We start from the raw sequence: 20,709 nt of genomic DNA on the forward strand, positions 1-20,709 counted from the left end.
GACAACTTAAACATGATAAATAGAATCAAGGGGAGGTACACCTCATTAACAAAATAAATAGGGTAATAAAAATATATACAAATCAGCACAGTGCTGAGGGGAAGGGAAGGGAGAGGGGGAGGCCAGAGGGAAAGGGGGGGAAGGGGGCTTAGGTGAGGGGAGGTGAAGGGGGAGCAGAGAGGGAGCAGAGGGAAAAGGGGAATCTCAGTGTGGGAAGGCCTCTTGGAGGAGGTGAGCTCTCAGTAGGGCTTTGAAGAGGGGAAGAGAGTTAGTTTGGCCAGAGGTGAGGAGGGAGGGCATTCCAAGACAGTTATGAAAGGGGTTGGTTGTGGACAGAGATATGTCTACCATCTCTGTTGAACTGTACTCTCCTAAATGTTCAGTACAGTGCTCTGCACAGTTATTAAGTGCAGTCGAGTCATTTCCGATTCATAGCGACTCCACGGATATACTTTCTCCAGAATGTCCTGTCCTCTGCCATAGGCCACACCTTTCTAATGGTTCTTCCATTATTGTTATGGTCTCTATTCATCTAGCTGCCGATCTGCCTCTTCCACGTTTTCCCTGGACCTTTCCTAGCAATAGTGTCTTCTCCAGAGAATCAGTCCTCCTGATTATGTGTCCAAAATATGCTAATCTAAGTCGAGTCATTTGGCCTTCCAAAGACCACTTTGTTTAATTTGCTCCAAAATCCATTTGTTTGTTTTTCAGGCACTCTATGGTATTTGTATAAGCCTTCTCCCACACCACATTTCAAAAGAGTCGATGTTCTTTCTATCCTGCTTTTTTCCACTGTCCAGCTATCGGAGCCATACGCTGTCAGTGGAAACATCATAGAGTTGACAATTTGTAATTTTGTGGCAATTGTTACATCAGCACAGTCCATAAATACAACTGATTGATTAGATGGTGCATCCGTAACTAAGAGAATGGATATTAAGAAGGATTCTTTGTTGCCATGGTTGGAGGTCCGATCCTGATTTAGATGGTCAGGGCTCTGATCCAACTTATGCTTCTTACCTTCCAATGCCAAAAAAAAAAAAACCAACACCCAGAACACAAAACAACCTACCTCTCTTCTCCAAAATTCCATAATTTAATGTCTCCGATTTATGAAAGTCAAAAGCAACAGAGGTCATAGAGATACTCTTTAGCTAAACCTCTTGAAATAGAAAGTGAAAATTTATAATTGCCTCAGACATAAAATATAATGACTGGAAGATACATTTAAGTAGGTTGTAAGTGGAGCTAGCAGTTGAAATATCCAAGCCAACGACCAGACAAATCAAATGTCATACCAAAAGTCAGAGTCAGAAAGAAAAACTCGAGTATAGTTAGCTAAAAAGTTGGGTTCATGCACAAATAAAGGGAAAAAAATGGACTCAAAGCCAGTAGTGAAAAGGAGCTTTAAAAGGTATGAATGAGAACTGCTTAATCTAAAGTACTATGAACGCTTTAATTAGATGGAAACTGAAATAAGCGTAAACACCAATTAGCCTGCCAGCGCAAGTGCAAATAGTATTTTTGTTCTTTGTGACTACGACTCCCCGTTTACGATAAAATAATTCAACGTACCCGTAGCTTCTGTCAGGCCAGAAACCTTCTGCCCGTATATGTCCGTCTTGTTCCACGCAAACGTGTAGACGAGGTTGACTGCAGCCGGAAACCACTTCTGCCCTAGACGGCCTTCGACGGCAACCATGAGATGCACTTTTATCATCCCCAAGGGGACGGTCGCGTGTGTCAGAACGATGCGCAGCAGTGTTTTATATCCGGGTGTTCGGCTGCTGAGGTAGCTCAGTCTCACAAAGCTGGATGGGATCGGGATTTCTTCCTGGACAACCTAACGAACAAAAGTTGGGCATAGTCTTCTAAGTGGACATGCCAGCAGGCAAGGTAATCCCATCGGGAAGCAACGTGGCTTAGTGGATAGAGCAAAGTTCTGAGAGTCAGAAGGAACTGGGTTCTAATCCCAGCCCCAACACGTGTCAGCTGTGTGACTTTGGGCAAGGCACTTAACTTCTCTGGGCCTCAGTTCCCTCATCTGTAAAATGGGGATTAACAATGTGAGCCCCATGTGGAACAGGAACTATATCCAACCTGTTTAATTTGCATCTACCCCAGTGCTTAGAATGGTGCTGGGCACATAAAAAGCGCTCAACAAGTACCATGATTAATTATTATTATTATCCTCTGTCATCTGGAACATTTAGGTATCAAAAGCGTGTCCCAGACAGCATTGTGGGTCCTCACGGTACCCTGAGGAAGTTGGCAGAAAAGTGTATGCTTGTTTTCTCCTTTGCATCTGGTTGCACTTGGTTTCCCTGTTTTGCTTGCCAGGGACTCTGAGGGCAAGAATATTTTCAGCTCTCCTACAGGGTCTCAAAATACTTGGGGGGAGTTGAAAAAAAGCAGCCTGCTGGACAGAGGGTAATGGGTGTTTCAGGCTTCCTGACTCTCTCAAACTCACAGAGTCTTGTTTCATATTGAGGTACTGTGGTATTATTTTGTGGTATTATCATGAAACCTTTTTGGCAATCCATAGCCAGGATAAAATCCCCAAGAATAACACCAGGACACTCTTCGAGTGACATTTTATGACAAAGTTTGTACTGATGCCATCGAACTCATCTCCCTTAGAGCTTTAGAATGACCCCAAGAACCAAATCTTTAATCAAATTTTTGTTTCACATCTTTGTGCCCCGAAGTACTGAATTCAGGAAACTAGCTTCTCCAAGTTGGCATCGATGGTTTTGAAGCAAACAGCTTCTGCAAATGCCTTGACACACTTTGCCCTAAATGCTAGATGAGGAGAGAGAGCTCTACCTTTTTTTAGTAACAGGCATTTACAGGCTTCTTGCAAACCTATGACTAAAGGTTAAATAATAATAATGATAGTATTTGTTAAGTGCTTACTATGGGCCAAGTACTGTTCTAAGTGCTGGGCTTGATACAAGGTAATCAGGTTGTGTCATGTGGGGCTCACAGTCTTGATCCCCATTTTACAGATGAGGTAACTGAGGCACAGAGAAGTTAAGTGACTTGCCCAAAGTCACACAGCTGTCAAGTGGCGGAGTCGGCATTAGAACCCATGATCCATGACTCCAAGCCCGCGCTCTTTCTACTAAGCCACACTGCTTCAGAGAAGTTCATTGCATTCAGATTTGGTATCCACTCTTCCCTGACCTTCATCTTTGAAGTCGATGCGGGAAAGAGCGCAGAGTTGTAAGAAATGAACAGATTAGAGCTATTCTTTCTTTTATTTGAATCCCTACTTCCTCTTTCACCCTCTTCGACCCTTCTCAGCTCTTCCTCTATCTCAGATAGAAATGAAGTGGCAGTGCATAGCGGTGGAGTCACTGGACATCTGCCAGGAGTTGTAGCTAAAGCATATGACATCTTCTGTTGCCAAGGAATCCCCGGTCAATTTATCGTACCTAAGGATAGGCGATCCCCTCCTTTTCCCGCTGATTATCCAGCTGTCCCCTTTGTAGCCACCTGACCCTGGCAGAATTTGGACTCGCGGCCCTCCCAAACGGAACGCCGTTAAGCCTGACACATATGACATTACTGCTTAGCCTTTCCTTTTCCTAAAAGATGTGAAAGCCCAGGTTATTCTCAAAACTTTACTGCTAAAGTAAGATCGGCCCTTCTTCAATGGGTATTTGTTAAGCGCTTAATATGTGCAGAACACTGTTCTAAGCGCTGGAGTATATACAGGGTAATCAGGTTTTCTCACATGAGGCTCACAGTCTTAATCCCCATTTTACAGATGAGGGAACTGAGGCACAGAGAAGTGAAAATATGTCTTCAGCCACTAGAGAGTACCGAGGTTCTTTCAATATCTACTCTTGATGGAAAACTCCATTATCAGCACTGATGAAGCAACTGGGATTCTTGGAGCTCTGCTTGGTGGTTTCATCTACCTGTGATGGGTTGGATCCTCCCCATCTTGAATGCTTGGGAGTCAGCGTGGCCTAGTAGAAAGAACACGGGCCTGGAGTCAGAGGACCTGGGTTCTAATCCTGGCACCACTACTTGCCTGCTGTGTGACATGACATGTCACAACCTCTCTGTGCCTCAGCTGCCACATCTATAAAATGAAGCTTAATTACCTGTGCTTCCATCTACTTAGTTTGTGACCACCGTGTGGAATGGGGATTGGGCCCAGCTTGATTAGCTCGTGTCTACCACAGTGCTGGATGCATACTAAGTGCTTATCAAATACAATAAAAATAGTAAGGATAAAAATAAATGCTTATTTAGCACCAATGCTATTTGTGGTTTCACCTCATTTGCTGGGGCTTTTCTAACCGACCCCCCCCCAGAATATCGAGGGATTACTGAATTATTTGGCAATCTCCATTGGGCTATATTCATAAAGGTGGAGGTAGATTAGAGTAAGGCAAACACGTTGGGTTAGTATCAGCTTAATGAAAAGCCTTCTTTGAAAGAATAAAAAAAAGCCTCATAACAGAAAGCCACTGTTTCTTCTAAAAACGTATGGGTCTCCCACAGCCCCTCTTTTAATAATAATGATAATAATTATGGTATTTATTAAGCATTTACTACGTGCCAGGCACTGTACTAAGTGCTGGGGTGGATACAAACAAATCGGGTCGGACAAAGTCCCTGTCTCATGTGGGGCTCACAGTTTGAATCCCCATTTTACAGATGAGGTAATTTAGGCACTGAGAAGTGAAGTGACTTGCCTAAAGTCACCCAGCAGACAAGTGGCAGAGCTGGGATTAGAACCCAAATGTCCCAACATGTCCAAAACTGATCTCCTTATCTTCCCACCCAAACCCTGTCCTCTCCCTGACTTCGCCGTCACTGTGGACGGCACGCCCATCCTTCCCGTCTCACAGGCCCGCAACCTTGGTGTCATCCTTGACTCAGCTTTCTCATTCACCCCACACATCCAATCCGTCAACACCGCCTGCCGGTCTCACCTTTACAATATAGCCAAGATCTGCCCTTTCCTCCCCATCCCAACAGCTATCGTGCTGGTACAAGCTCTCATAATATCCCGACTGGATTAATGTGTCAGCCTTCTCTCTGATCTCCCTTACTCATGTCTCTCCCCACTCCAGTCTATTCTTCATTCTGCTGCCTGGATCATCTTCCTACAGAAATGCTGTGGGTCTGTCACTCCCCTCCTTAAAAACCTCCAGTGGTTGGCTATCAACCCCTGCATGAAACAAAAACTCCTCACTCTGGGCTTCAAAGGTCTCCATCACCTTGCCCCCTCCTACCTCACTCCCTTCTCTCTTTCTACTGCCCACCCCATACTCGCTGCTCCTCTGCCACTCACCTCCTCACGGTCCCCCATTCACTCCTATCCTGCCGTCGACCCCTAGCCCACATCCTACCACTGTCCTGGAATGCCCTCCCTCCTCACGTCTGCCAAACTAACTCACTTCCCCTCTTCAAAGCCTTACTGAGAGCTCACTTCCTCCAAGAGGCCTTCCCACACTGAGCTCCCCCCTTTTCCCTCTGTTCCCCCTACAACCTCTGCTCCTCCCCCTTCCCCCTTCACCTCCCTTCAGATGAGCACCCTTCCCCCTCTACTCCCTCCCCCTCCCCATCCTACCCTCTGCTCCTCCCCCTCCCCCCTTCTCCTCCCCTCAGCACTGTCCTCATTTGTATATATTATTACCCTATTTATTTTGTTAATGAGGTGCACATCCCCTTGATTCTATTAGCAGCGTGGCTCAGTGGAAAGAGAGCGGGCTTTGGAGTCAGGGTTCATGAGTTCGAATCCCAGCTCTGCCACTTGTCAGCTGTGTGACTGTGGGCAAGTCACTTAACTTCTCTGTGCCTCAGTTCCCTCATCTGTAAAATGGGGATTAAGACTGTGAGCCCCACGTGGGACAACCTGATTCCCCTATGTCTACCCCAGCGCTTAGAACAGTGCTCGGCACATAGTAAGCGCTTAACAAATACCAACATTATTATTATTATTATTAAAATGGGGATTAAGACTGTGAGCCCCACGTGGGACAACCTGATTCCCCTATGTCTACCCCAGCGCTTAGAACAGTGCTCGGCACATAGTAAGCGCTTAACAAATACCAACATTATTATTATTATTATTATTTATCGTGATGTTGTCTTGTTTTTGTTTTGTTCTGCTTCGTTTTGCTGTCTGTCTCCCCCGATTAGGCTGTGAGCTCGTCATGTGGCAGGGATTGTCTCTACCTGTTGCCGAACTGTCCATTCCAAGCGCTTAGTACAGTGCTCTGCACATAGTCAGCGCTCAATAAATACTACTGAATGAACGAATGAATCCATGATCTCCTGACTCCCAGGCCAATGCTCTGTTTTATCTAGTACTTCATGGTGCTTTTCTAAAGTGAAGTGACTTGTCCAAAGTCACACAGCAGGCAATTAGCAGAGCTGGGATTAGAACCTACGACCTCCTGACTTCCAGGCCCATAATCTATCCACTATCCCAAGCTGTTGCTTCTTTCTAAAGAGTTTGGAAGGGAGCTATTTGAGGAAGTTTGGCAACTGGGATGAATTTTGCTAAAAAGTAGAAATTCCTGGGTCCTAAACTCTTTGATATTTAAACATATCCCAAGTCTGTTCCCTCAAAATACATTTCACATTTAAATATTTAAATGAATATAGCTTCACCCGCTCTCCTCATTTCAATAGAATGGAGGATAACCTGCTTGTTTTGAGGACTGTGAATAGACATAAGAACCAAATTAAGAAACTGGATATTTCATGGTAATTCCATTTCTCTGGCAGAAATCTGCCACAGTCACTGGTTTTTCTGCTAGAATATTTGTCCAGAATGGTCTGTTCTTTATTTTTATTTCCCATGGTTTTCCCCCCATTCTCAGTCTGACAATGGTTTTCTACAAAGAAGTCTTTTTCCTACCTGGAGCTCTGGAATGACCGTTCCCCTCTCTGGACAGTACCCACCAAATGCCGTCAGGGGTGAAGGAAGGACAACGGGGTTTGGGCTGACAAAGCCAGAGATGTCACAGGAAGGTGGATCTGACTTGGATCTCTGCATCGTGACTTTTTCCACTACGATGAACCTGTTCCAAGGAAGCCACAGTGTCCTTTTCTCAGATAAGAACGGTGATCGGTCAAAGATTAAGGTGACGGAGATCCCTCCTACGGCTACCAGGTCGAAGCTGAGACGATAAATCAAACATGACATTAGTTGACTTTTAGTAAGAGATCAGAATGGGAAGTGTTATGTTACTCATCGTGCTTTTCACCCCCGAACCCCATAGCACTTCTTGAATTGTATGTCATTCTCAAAGCATGGCTCAGTGGAAAGAGCACGGGGTTGGGAGTCAGATGTTATGGGTTCGAATCCTGGCTCTGCCACTTGTCAGCTATGTGACTGAGGGCAAGTCACTTAACTTCTCTGGGCCTCAGTGACCTCATCTGTAAAATGGGGATTAATACTGGGAGCCTCACGTGTGACAACCTGATTATTCTGTATCTACCCCAGCGCTTAGAACAGTGCCCTGCACATAGCAAGCGCTTAACAAATACGAACATTATTATTATTATCTCCATTTCACGTAAACGGAAATTTAGAACTGGCGAGACTCTAGTACCTGCCCAGAGTCATCTAGTCAATGATCACTAGTTCAGACTAGTGGGGAGGAGTGAAATGGCTCCAGTGAAGAGCAGTGAAATATTAGAAGGATAATTTATACCATTCTTTGATTTTCTGCAATGCTTACAGCCATAGGAAATATGTAAACAAGATGATGCACTTTTTAAATACTTCTGAAATATATTTTGGGTACAAATCATGATAAGAAATTCAAACTAAGATAGAGGATAATGATAATAATAATCATTATGGTATTTGTTAAGTGCTTACTATGTGTCAGGCATGGTTTTAAGTGCTGGGGCAGATATAAGCTAATTGGATTGGACACAATCCCTGTCCCAATGGGGATCACAGTCTTAATTTCCATTTTACAGATGAGGGAACTGAAGCACAGAGAAGTCCAGTGACTTGCCCAAGGTCACAGAGCAGACAAGTGGAGGAGTCGGGATTAGAACCCATGGCCTTCTGACTCCACTAGGTCATGCTGCTTCTCACTTCACAACCTTCATATGGCACACTCGAATTACTGTCCATATGACACTGATGTTCTGGGCAGGGAATGTGACTGTTGATTGTTATACTGTATTCTCCGAAGCGCTTAATACAGTGCTTTGCACACGGCAAGTGCTCAATAAATACCATTGAATGTAGATGTGTAAAAACCTATCAGATATAGGCAGGTAAATCACAGGAATTATGGCTCTTGAAAGACACATCTTAAGTTAAAACGCAAACTGGGACTGATTTTCTCAGATGGACTATGCATCAATCTATGGTATTTATGGAGCACTTAATGTGGGCAGAGTACTGCTTGGGAGAATACAATACAACAGAGTTGGTAGACATATTCCCTGCTCACAACAAGCTTACAGTCTACCGGGGGGAGACAGGCAATGATATAAATAAATGTGTTATAAATGTTATATAAATGGATTAGATTATAAAAGGGAGATTGGTTCCTGGACTAAGGTCAAACACCAATTATTTTTAACCCAAATTAACCAGAATCGTTCACTAAATCAATTATAGATTAAAAAATAGCTTCAATAATATATTTGCATTGATTCAGAGGATTTCCATGACAGACTGAGTTTTACTTCATCTCAAGTAAAATGGAACATTTAGGACAGATAATCACCTTCTCCTCGACCACTAATTAATCAATCGCATTGATTAAGTGCTTAATGTATGCAGGACACTGTACTAAGGGCTTGGGAGAGTTCAAACAACAACGTAGTCACATTCCCTCCCCACATCGACCAGCCTCAAGTTGCTCCATCCCCCCTCAACCCTGTTTATATTTTCTCCCCCATCTCAGATTTTTAAATTGTTTCCCTATTTTCCTGTGGCTATCGTGTCTCTCTCTCCTTCACCATTTGCCATTCTAGACCCAGGGCTGTAAATAACCCCTATGTTGAAAAGTTGAAACCCACGTGCTGTAAAGCTGAGAAAGAGTGCCACTTTAGAAATGTTCGAAGTTCCCTTCATCCTAGCTTTAAAGATCTCAAGTTGAGGCCTTCCTCTATCAGTCAACCGTAACAAAAAAATGTATACTATTGAATTTAAAGTTTATATAGCAGATAATTCTATTTAAATGAAATTTTCCAGGCATTCCAGAAGGAAGTGCCTGCCTGAAGATTTCATTGTGTTAGCATCATCTAACTACAGAATCTAGGGTTGTGCTAAAATCCAGAAACTCAGAGGAAGTATCCTAGAAAGATTTATGTAGTTTCACCTGCTATTCTAAAACAAGGTGGTTGGTACTGTAAGAACAATTTAAGGGAGGTAGATAAGCTGGGGAAAAGGGGTCTGGGAACAAGGGTCTCTGATTCAGAATTCAGCTTCTGGTTTCCAAGCAAATTAGGAAACCCTTTCCTCTCTCTGGATCTCAGTTGCTCCAATCCTGAATTGGAGATTTTATTAACCTACTCAGTGTGCTTGTATTCCTCAAAAGAAGGTAGGTACAAAAGCACAGTATTAATTTTATTTACATCATTAACTGAGAAAAAAGGTGATGGCTTGCAAAAAAAAAAGACTATTCGGGCTCAAAATGATCAAGTTCCAACTCTGCTTTATGATGAACATTTCGCCTAGCTCCCTACAGAAACTCAGCACTGAGAAGCGGAATCAAATTTAGTCCTGCATTCTGTAGTCTGGATGAAGATTCTGGCAATATGTTGACCCAGAGAAAAATCATCCATATTGACCTTATCTTCCAACCCTGATTCTAGAAGTACTATTAAAAATTTATTTGATCATCTCAAGAACACACAGCCAGGGAGGGTTAATGATCCACAGCGGTTCTAAATCGCAGTGAAATAAATAAAATCTAATTACAAAGTCTTCAGAATCAAAAGATTGAGATCGCAACTCACAACTGTAAACTGATGAAAGAGTTCAAATGTTGGGCTGGGCCACTGGCCCACATACCTGAATTCGGCAGTTGACCGAATGTGAGGTTACCATTTGAACTGCACTTACCAATTCCAAGAAAGCGACAAGCAGGGACATATAAACTGATCTATCATTACCCCTGTTACTTTCAGTCCAAATAAGACAGCGGGAGTCTCTTGTTAGCATTTAGGACACATGGTTTTGAACGTGTAAACACTTTATAGAGCTTGAAGGGATAGCTATAGCTGGAGGGGAGGTTTAGCTGTCTTACCCATGGCTGTTATCCGTCATTTGTATACATCTGATTCCAACAGTTAGCTCTGCGGGAGAGCAACTTGGTCTTTTTATGGATTTTTTTTTTTTTTTTTAACTCTGTGACTCCTCCAGAGCTTTTTAATCTAACAACAGAATTCCTAATCATTTTGGGACACGTATGTAGCTTTGAAAGGCCCAGTTAAAATCTCCGCTTAGCTGTCTATTAGTATTTTCTAAGTAACATAAGAGGCACTGGGTAATAATTATAGTATTTGTTAAGCGCTTACTATGTGTCAAGCATTGTGCTAGGCACTAGTGTAGATAAAAGGAAAGCAGGTCCCACATGGGGGTCACACTCTTAGTATGAGGGAGAAGAGGAACTCAAGAGTTTTAAATAAGAAGTAAAGAAGTAAGATGCAGCATGGCCTAGTGAAAAGAACATGGGCCTGGGAGTCAGAGGACCTGGGTTCTAATCCCAGCTCTGTCAATTGCTAGCTGTGTGACCTTGGGCAAGTTACTTAACTTCTCTGTGCCTCAGTTCTCATGTTGTCCCTCCTACTTTGACTGTGAGCCACATATGGGACAGGGACTGGTCCAATCTAATTAACTTGTATCTACCCCAAAGCTTAGAAGTATTTAACACATGACAAAAAAAAAACCCATCCAAAACCCAACCAAGAGTAAAGATCCTGGAAGGACTGTTCTTTTTAGAGTTGAATTCAAATTCAAAATTTCAGGGATGAGGTTAAAAACACTATTCAGGTCAGGGCTTGCCTGAATTGTTCCCAAACCAATCGCTTCTCAGGAAAAGGTGAGTAACATTCAGTCAAAAACGGATGGGGGGGGGGGGGGGGGGGGGTGGTGGTCACATCGTTTTACGATTGAGTTTTAAATTATATAAGAAAAATATTCTGAGAGGTTTCCTTTCCCAGAGGGTAAAAAGAAGAGTGGTCTCATAGGGAAATTCCTCCAGAATTACCATGTTAGAAACTACAAAAGGCTATGCTGCCCTCTCTTCCCCTTTCCTCCGCTGCCAAGTTCCCTGCTGCTGAGAGCCACAGAAGGCAGGTCCTCACTCCCTTAGGGATGCTCTATCACAGCTCCTGCTATGTCTTCCCCCAGTGCATCCTCTTCTCTCTCCAGTCCACAGTCAGAGGGCAGGTGGCAAAGGCCCATAGTATACGGGTAGGCAGGGTAGGTGGAGGAGACGTGGGGAGACAGGAAGAGGAGATCAGAACGCATATCATTGTTCAGGGGATCGGCTTGTGTGTTTTCTAGCAGTGAGGTGGCAAATCCTCCACCTGAGACTCAGTCATACCCCAAGGTGAGGTGGATCCTAACGGTGGCAATGCAAAAAACTATGAAATAAAGAACCGCTGCCTTCCAGAAGCGAAAACAACTCACCTTCCATCTTGCCGGCTGATAGTGTATCCGTAATCACTGTGGTGTAGGAAACTGACATTCACCCCAACCAGAGGGGTCCCGTCCACTGCCGCCACTTGGCCCCGAATGACACAGGCTCGCCTGCAATAGAAAAGAGTCCACAAGTGAAGTGGAAACTGCAGTCTAACGGGATCATTTGAGAATAATAAAAATAATAATTATGGTATTTGTTAAGTGCTCATTATGTGCACTGTTTTCAGCATTAGGGTAGATATAAGGTAATCCCACACGGGGCTCACAGTCTCAATCCCCATTTTACAGATGAGATAACTGAGGCACAGAGAAGTTAAGTGACTTGCCCAAGGTCACACAGCAGACAAGTGATGGAGTTGGAATTAGAACCCATGACCTTCTGAGTCCAAGGCCTGTGCTCTATCCACTAAGCCGTGCTGCTTCTCCATTCTCCAAGAATCCATGCGATCGTACTCAAGCTTTTACTGTGTACAGAGCACTGTACTAAGAGCTTAGGAGAGTACAATATAACAATAAATAGACAAGTTCCCTGCCCTCAACCATCTTACTGTCTAGAGGGTCACACTCAAGACCCCGGCTTGGCTGAGTAAACACTTCATAGACGACATCGAGAACATTTAAGACCGGTGAGCTGCAACTAATCCAGGAAGCCCATTAGATACCCATTTCATTTAAGAGTGTTCAGAAGGTTCACCACTTGGATAACCCAGATTATCACAGGTATTGAACCTTGATCCAGTAGGAATGACCTCCGCTTTCATGATTATTGGGCATTTTAAGGGGAAAGGATTGAGACAGGAGAAAAGACGGGCTTGCTGGGGTTATCTTAGTTCCTACACTGTGAAATAACACCCTTGGGCAGTAACAGAAAGGCAAGAAGTATCAGAATTTAAAAATAATTTAGAGCCGACGGGGTCATTCATTCCATCATATTTATTGAGCGCTTACTGTGTATACAGCACTATACTGAGCGCTTGGAAAGTACACTTTGGGAAAATATAGATACAATCCCTAACCAACAATGGGCTCACAGTCTAGAAGGGGGGAGACGGACAACAAAACAAGTAGACAGGCATCAATAGCATCAATATAAATAAATAGAATTATAGATATAGACACATCATTAATAAAATAGAATAATCAATTATGTATACAAATATATACAAGTGCCGTGTGGCGGGGAAGGGGGTTGAGCAGAGAGAGGGAGTTGGGGGGTTTGGGGAGGGGAGAAGGAGCAGAGGAAAACAGGGGCTCAGTCTGGGAAGGTCTCTTGGAGGAGGTGAGCTCTAAGTAGGGTTTTGAAGGGGGAAGTGAGCTAGTTTGGTGGGCGTGAGGAGGGAGGGCATTCCAGGCCAGAGGTAGGATGTGGCCCAGGGGTCGACAGCGGGACAGGCGCGAACAAGGCACAGTGAGGAGGTTAGCTGCAGAGGAGCGGAGTGTGTGGGCTGGGATGGGCAAGGAGAGAAGGGAGTCCAATGACCCAAGCCATTTTTCACCACACCCAGTGATTCAATCTACCCTCAAATTGACAAATTTAAGTGATGTTTCCAATCACTAGCCTGTGGGCCAGAGGATGGGGTGCCAAGCACTGTGACTGGGATGCCAGTACCTGAACTCATTGAAGGGGCACCAATACACCCTTCTGGATCTGCCTGGACACTTCTGACTTGGCATGGATATGCCAAAGAACCCCAGCTACCTCACCCAGATTTCCCATCTCTCCTGCTGGAGACTGGAGAAGCTGTGTGGTCTAGTGGAGCGAGCATGAGCCTGGAAGACAGAAGGACCTGGTTCTAACCCTGGCTCCGCCACTTGTCTGCTGAGTGAACTAGGGTCAGTCACTTAACTTCTCTTGGTCTCAGATACCTCATCTGGAAAATGGGGATTAAGACTGTGAGCCCCATGCAGGACAGGGACTGTGTCCCACCTCATTAGCTCATGTCTATCCCAGAGCTTAGAACAGTGCCTGACACATAGTAAGCACTTAGCAAATACCATAAGAAAAAAAAGAGGTTAAAACACCTACAGGTAATTACAGATAATCACGGATCCATGTGGGACCTGATTATCCTGTAACTACCCCAGTGCTTAGTACCGTGCTTGACACACAGTAAGCACTTAACAAGTACCATAATTACTATTACTATTATTATTATCTGAAATGACAGATGAGGGAATGTGGCCTCAATGAAAGGATCCAGTTGGGTACAATGGCTTCTGAGTTTAGCACCGAGGTTGAATAGTCTCTTTAGCCAAGGCAAGTCCTACCCAAATGCCACTAGATGGTTCCAAAATAAAAAAAAAAAAATAGGCTCTTTCAAATAGTATTTTGATGCATAAAGATTAAATGAGCCAGAAGTATACTGATCAAATCCTGTGTTTTTTTGGGGGAGGTTCTAAGAAAAAGGGAAGGTGAAAGAGATTCACGATAGTAAAACCCACAATATTTGAAAATTTTTCTGGGAATGCACTTGATGTCAAACATCACTGGCTTTTCTTATTTAATGCAGTGGTAGACCAGGCCTTCAATAGGGGATCCTAACCCTTCGATGGTCTCTAATTTCTTTTGATGAGTGTTCAAATATAGTTTTTTATTAGCAGTGTGGCTTTCTGGAAAGAGCCCGGGCTTGTGAGTCGGAGGTCGTGGGTTCTAATCCCAGCTCTGCTACTTGTCTGCTGTGGGACTTTGGGCAAATCACTTAACTTCTCTGTTCCTCAGTTAGCTCACCTTTAAAATGGGGATTGAAACTGTGAGCCCCATGTGGGACAACCTGATTAACTCTCCCCTAGCACTGAGAACAGTGCTTGACACATAGTAAGCACTTAACAAATGCTATTATTATCATTATTTATTCCACAATAATCTGGACATTGTTTCGTTTCATCAGTGGCAGCAGGCTCTATATTTTTTTCTAGTTTGCAAAGCCTCATTCGTGTCATTTTATTACGCCTTGTGACAGATACAGAACTGTCTTTTCAACATCTTTTATTTCTTGTTCAAATTAGATTTATCAATCAATCCATCATATTTATTGAGCTCCTCTTGCGTGCAGAGCTCTGAACTAAGTTTGTAGGCCTGTTTGAGAAGCCTTCATAAAGATCATTCATCATTATTCTATGCATTTTCCTTATAGTTTTCTCTTCATTCATTCTGTTTTTCTGGGTAAGCTTATCTTTCAACTTTTTTGTTCCCTAATATTTCTCATAGCTTATGAGGCTCACAGATTTGTGTGTTAATGACTCATCAAAATCATCATTCTTCGGGACACTGCCTTCACTTGTTCCTTTTCACATTCATTTTTGTTCCTTCTCATTCATAAATGAAGCCTGCAGACCTGTCTTTAAATACCTCTCCTTCTTTATTCCTCATATTTCATAATCCACATGGATTTAGAGCATATGATAAAGCCTCAGAAAATGCATTATTCTACATCAATCTATATTGAACGCTCTTTGTAATGTATTAGACTTTAAATGTTCTAAGCTTCCTTGTACCTCACACCATTTGTCCCTATTATTTACATACTCCACATTGTCCATTTCTCATAAGAATAACTCTTACCTCTCTTTGTCTGGATTACCAGTATTTACTTTAATCTTCAACCAACATCGGGTGGCCAGGCCCAGTGTAAATTTTAAAATTTAGTGAGGGTATTAGAGAATTGTTTTTGATTGACGATAATCTTGATTGGCGCCAAAGTAAGAGAGCTTTGGGAAATCCCCTTAGTAGGCACATGTTCCATTTACACAATAAAGCTTTTGAGGCCTCACATTTGCCAGGATTTTGTGGCTCATAAGACCCTCAGGGATCATTTTCTAGTCTTAGTTTTATCAGCTCCTGCGTATTTTACGAATCCATTACTTAAGGGGCACTCTTCCACACGTCCTCATTAGATCAGCGGATCACCTTTTTTGGCTTCGAATGTACTCTCGCGAGCCCTTTCTCAGTGGGTTCTTAATAATCATTACTCAATAATCATTACTTAATAATCATTACTTAATCATTACTACTACCATAATTATTATAAGTATTTATCAATTTGGACCCTCGGGGATGGTGGCAAGGCTGAAGGGCGGATGTCTTAAAGAAGCAGCGTGGTTCAGTGGAAAGAGCCTAGGCTTGGGAGTGAGAGGTCACTGGGTTCGAATCCCAGCTCTGCCACTTGTCAGCTGTGTGACTGTGGGCAAGTCACTTAACTTCTTGGTGACTCAGTTACCTCTTCTGTAAAATGGGGATTAACTGAGAGCCTCATGTGGGACAACCTGATTACCCTGTATCTACCCCCAGCGCTTAGAACAGTGCTCTGCACATAGTAAGCGCTTAACACATACCAACATTATTATTATGTGGGAATTAGGCCTGAATGTGGATTCAAAGGAAGGAAACATTTAGGCACTAAGTTGCCCTGTTTGTTTGACTGAGAACCTGAAAATCCGCAGTGGGTGTATTTTAAAAGAATGTGGGTTTTACAGAGGATCGAAAGCTATTTCCGTGTGACCCTACTGTTAGGAAAGGGGTTCTCCTTTGGACCAGGTAGGGAATATCTATATGACTCTGAAAGGAGACCCTTGCCTCTCACACTCTTTCACAGGGTCCTCCTCTATCTCCCATCCTCATAGCAGCGGGAGCCTCTCAAAGCTCAGTCCCATTATCTTCTCTAATCTAGACCCACTCTCTTGGAGAACTCATTAGCTCCCACTGCTTCCCCACCACTAGCCAGGGAATGTGTCTATTATCATTGCTGTGATGCATTTTCCCAAGTGCTCAGCCCAGTGCTCTGCCCAAAGTAAGGGCTTAAGAAATATCAGTGATTGAATGATTGGGTGAGTTGTGGTTTGTCTCATATGAAGGAAGTGGGAGTTTCAGGCGGGGCTGGGAAAGACAAGAATGAGGCACGGTGTGTATTTAAGCTTAGAGGAACGATGAGCATGAGCTGGGGTGCAGTGGGAGAAGGGAGTGGCTAAGTAGGAGGCAGAGAAGTAATTATTAGTAATAATAATGATGGTATTTGTTAATTGCTTACTATGTGCCAGGCAAACTACCTTAAAATCAACTGTCAGAAGTTTCTGTTTGAAGGTTAGAGGAAAAGACACCAATTGCAGGTTTCTGAGGAATGGTGAGATGTGTGAAGAACAATATTTTAGAAATATGATTCAAGCCACAGACAGAAGCAGAGACTGGAGGGAGAAGGGAGATCAGCCAAGATGCTGCTGCAGAACTCATGTTGATCTATGACAAGGCCCTGGATCAGCCCGCTAGCTACTTGAATGGAGAAGAAGAGGCAGGTCCTAGAAATGTTTTGGAGGAAGAAAAGTAAAGTCTTAGTAATTACTAAATATGGAGGTTGAAAGTGAGGGGAAACTCATGGATAATTAATGTGTGGCCAGATTATGGCCTTGAGATACAGGGAGAGACTGGGAAGGTGGTGGTGTGGTCAAATGTCAAGGGACAGTGTTGTGGGAGAAAGGATTTGGGAGGGAAGTTGAGGGATTCGTATTTTCACCCAAGTTTTTGAAGCAAGTTGCTTGCTAGAATTTAATGTTGTCCCCTGAGGTGTTGAATGAACTTTCGAAATCTGATGGAGAAGCAGCGTGGCTCAGTGGAAAGAGCACGGGCTTTGGAGTCAGGGCTCATGAGTTCGAATCCCAGCTCTGCCACTTGTCGGCTGTGTGACTGTGGGCAAGTCACTTAACTTCTCCGTGCCTCAGTTCCTTCATCTGTAAAATGGGGATTAAGACTGTGAGCCCCACGTGGGACAACCTGATTCCCCTATGTCTACCCCAGCGCTTAGAACAGTGCTCGGCACATAGTAAGCGCTTAACAAATACCAACATTATTATTATTATTATTATAAGACACAAAACAATGTTAGTTTGAGGTACCTGGAAGCAGGAGGAAATGTGAGACTACAGAGAAGGAGAGAGGTTGGGACTAATGAGGTAGATTTGAGAGTCGTCAACAGAGAGGTGGTAGTTGAAGTTTTTGAACAGAAGGACTCAAAATTTGGCCTTCAATTCCACCCATCCCTGTGCCTAACATAAAATACCGAGGTAGATAACAATCCAACATCATCAGAAAAGTGCTTTGAATACTGTTTTCTGAGTATTTTCTATTATTTACATATTATAGGTATCACTCTATAATAATGATGATGGCATTTGTTAAGTGATTACTGTGTACGAAGTACTGTTCTAAGCGCTGTGGAAGATACGAGGTAATGAGGTTGGACCCAATCCCTATCCTGCATGGGGTTCTCAGTCTTCATCCACATTTTACAGATGAGGTAACCGAGGCATAGAAAAGTGAAGTGACTTGGCAGTGGTGAGCTGAGATCAGAACCCAGGTCCTTCTGACTCCCAGGCCTATGTGCTCTATCCACTAGGCCATGCTGCTTCCCTGTTATTTTCCTCTCTGTAGAGAAAGAACTACCAGATGTACGTGTACGTTCGTGTGTTTGTTCTATAGCCTGATGAATTCCACAATCATCTCTTCCAGGGCAAAAATTGAATAACCTTCGTTTTCCTGAACTTTTATAAAAGAGCCTCCAAGTCAATTATTAGGGAGCTAAGTAATATGCTGGTAGTTAGGAAACTATATTCAACTGGACCTTGAAAAATGGGAGGGACAAAATATCTATCAGGAACTTGTCTTTTTCTCTATATTCTGGAGAATATGAATTGCTGGCAACCTACCTAGTTGTCATCATTGCTTCGATTTGTAATTCTACAGGAATTACATTTCAGGGAACTCCATGGCTGATTTCTCGAGCTGGTTGGCCCAAAGAGGGAGTAATTCTCCCCAAATTCCAGTACACTTTACTGAGCACTTGATTTAACTAAGTTGCCTGTTCACAGCTGTAATTCAAAAGCTTTAATACTTTCTATATTTGCTATTGTCTGTGCATTCTCAAATTATTGGTAGACTTCATCACCTCTTTGCTTCATTCCTTTCTTTCATTATTTGTTGTTTTGTGTCTTCTGGGTCAGATTTCCAAAGCTCATTCAACACCTCAGGGGACAACATTAAATTCTAGCAAAGAACTTGCTTCCAAAACTCGACTGAAAATAAAATTGGTGAAAAAACTGCAACTTACTGCATTAAATTTAAGATTAAAATCTTCAAGAAACCAAATTAGGCTCAGGGCTGGGGACTTAGAGAAGCAGCATGGCTTAGTGTCAGGAGGCCGGGCTTGGGAGTCAGAGGTTGTGGATTCTAATCCCAGCTCTGCCACTTGTCAGCTGTGGGACTTTGACCAAGTCACCTAACTTCTCTGGGCCTCAGTGACCTCATCTGTAAAATGGGGATTAAGACTGTGAGCCCCATGTGGGACAACCTGATTACCTTGTATCTACCCAAGCCTTTAGAGCAGTGCTTGGCACAAAGTAAGCGCTTAACAAATACCATCATTATTATTAATAGTATTGTACAGACACATTCATTAATTTTCAAACGTAAATATATTTTTGGAGAAAAATTCATTCATTCATTCAATCATATTTATTGAGTGCTTACTGTGTGCAGAGCACTGTACTAAGCACTTATAATGATGGCAATTGTTAAGCATTTGGGAGGGAAGTTGAGGGATTCGTATTTTCACCCAAGTTTTTGAAGCAAGTTGCTTGCTAGAATTTAATGTTGTCCCCTGAGGTGTTGAATGAACTTTCGAAAGGCACTACTGTTTAGTGGCCTGTAAGCGCCTAGTGCAAAGCACTGTTCTAAGCGCTGCGGTAGATACAAGGTAATCAGGGCATCCCACATAGGGCTCACAGGCTTCATCCCCATTTTACAAATGACAGAGCTGAGGTCCAGAGAAGTTAGGTGACTTCCCCAAAGTCACACAGGTGACAAGAGGCAGATTTGAGATTAGAACCCAAGACCTTTGACTCCCAAGCTCCTTCCATTAAGCCATGCTGAGAGAAATGTAATTGTCAGTCAATCAATCATATTTATTGAGTGCCTTCTGTGTGCAGAGCACTGTACTAAGTACTTAGGAGACTCAGTTCCCTCTTCTGTAAAATGGGAATTATGACTGTGAGCCCCAAGTGGAACAACTTGATTACTCTGTATCTATCTCAGTGCTTAGAATAGTGTTTGGCACATAGTAAGCACTTAACAAATTCCATTATTATATTATTATTATATCCACTGCTTCTGCTCACAGGGGATATCTTTTGTAGGAAATTATTTCAAAGTCAAGGATCTGACTGTCCTGCCTTTCCCCAGCCTAATAATCACGAAGGTCTGTATTCAAAATAGTCCCAATCAAGAGCTAGTAATTAGACCCCCGGATAGAGTCGAGGACATCCCAGATTCTTTCCCCAGCTCTCTCAGCTTAAACATGTCTCTTAAACCATGTGGAAGTCCCTTAAAGAAAGGGAGACACAAAGTATTCATTTGGGATGAAGGATTAAGATATAGCACTTATCTAGTCTTCCCTCCTTCCCTCAACAAACACGGCTGTTAGGATTTCAGGAATGGTCTGGATACCCTTGCCTTACAGATAGAAGGGCAGAGTCCTCTAGCTGTAGCATTTTAAGCTCTCTGCTTTGGTTATTAACTCTTTCAGGCCATTAGGCTTCCCTAACTAATTTACTGCTCCATCTGACTAAAGAGGACTCATGAAATTAATGCTCCAGGCTAAATGCCTAATTTACAACCAGAATCTGCCCCACTATAATCTTACACTGATTCCTTACTCCTAATATTTATATATTTCACTTGATTATTTTAGATTAGTCATTAAAATTATAATCCTTAATTGCATATCATTTTCTAATATATATTTCTTCTAGGACAGCAATGTTAATACATATTTCTCTTCTAGAATACTATAAAAATGCCTATATCAACAAATAAGCTGGTATTTCCTTTTTACTTAAATGTGGCAGACTGATTGAATCCTTCTGGCTGGTGGCTAGTCCAGAGGAATAGTCCATAAGAACAGGCTAAACTCCATGACATCTGGGCTCATTAAATTAACTACTGGCTCACTGAATAGTATTTAATGACAATATACATGTGTAGTACACTAGGCTAAGCGCTTGGGGAGTAAAAT

At 42.9% G+C, this 20,709-nt stretch overlaps 1 protein-coding gene across 4 annotated transcripts in view; it reads right to left on the reverse strand.

Annotated features, from left to right (window-relative positions):
• TENM1 (teneurin transmembrane protein 1) overlaps nt 1–20,709 on the reverse strand; it is a 717,827-nt gene that overhangs the window by 124,259 nt on the left and 572,859 nt on the right. For all 4 annotated transcript variants that reach the window (XM_039912369.1, XM_029067334.2, XM_029067335.2 and 1 more), the window contains 3 exons: nt 11,642–11,761; nt 6,890–7,151; nt 1,576–1,843 (listed from right to left, as the gene is read on the reverse strand). In XM_039912369.1, the coding sequence (XP_039768303.1) occupies nt 1,576–1,843; nt 6,890–7,151; nt 11,642–11,761 (650 nt within the window). The remainder of the gene's footprint in view (nt 1–1,575; nt 1,844–6,889; nt 7,152–11,641; nt 11,762–20,709) is intronic.

The sequence above is a fragment of the Ornithorhynchus anatinus genome, chromosome 6 (genome assembly GCF_004115215.2).
Source record: "Ornithorhynchus anatinus isolate Pmale09 chromosome 6, mOrnAna1.pri.v4, whole genome shotgun sequence".
In the NCBI taxonomy this organism is placed as follows: domain Eukaryota; kingdom Metazoa; phylum Chordata; class Mammalia; order Monotremata; family Ornithorhynchidae; genus Ornithorhynchus; species Ornithorhynchus anatinus.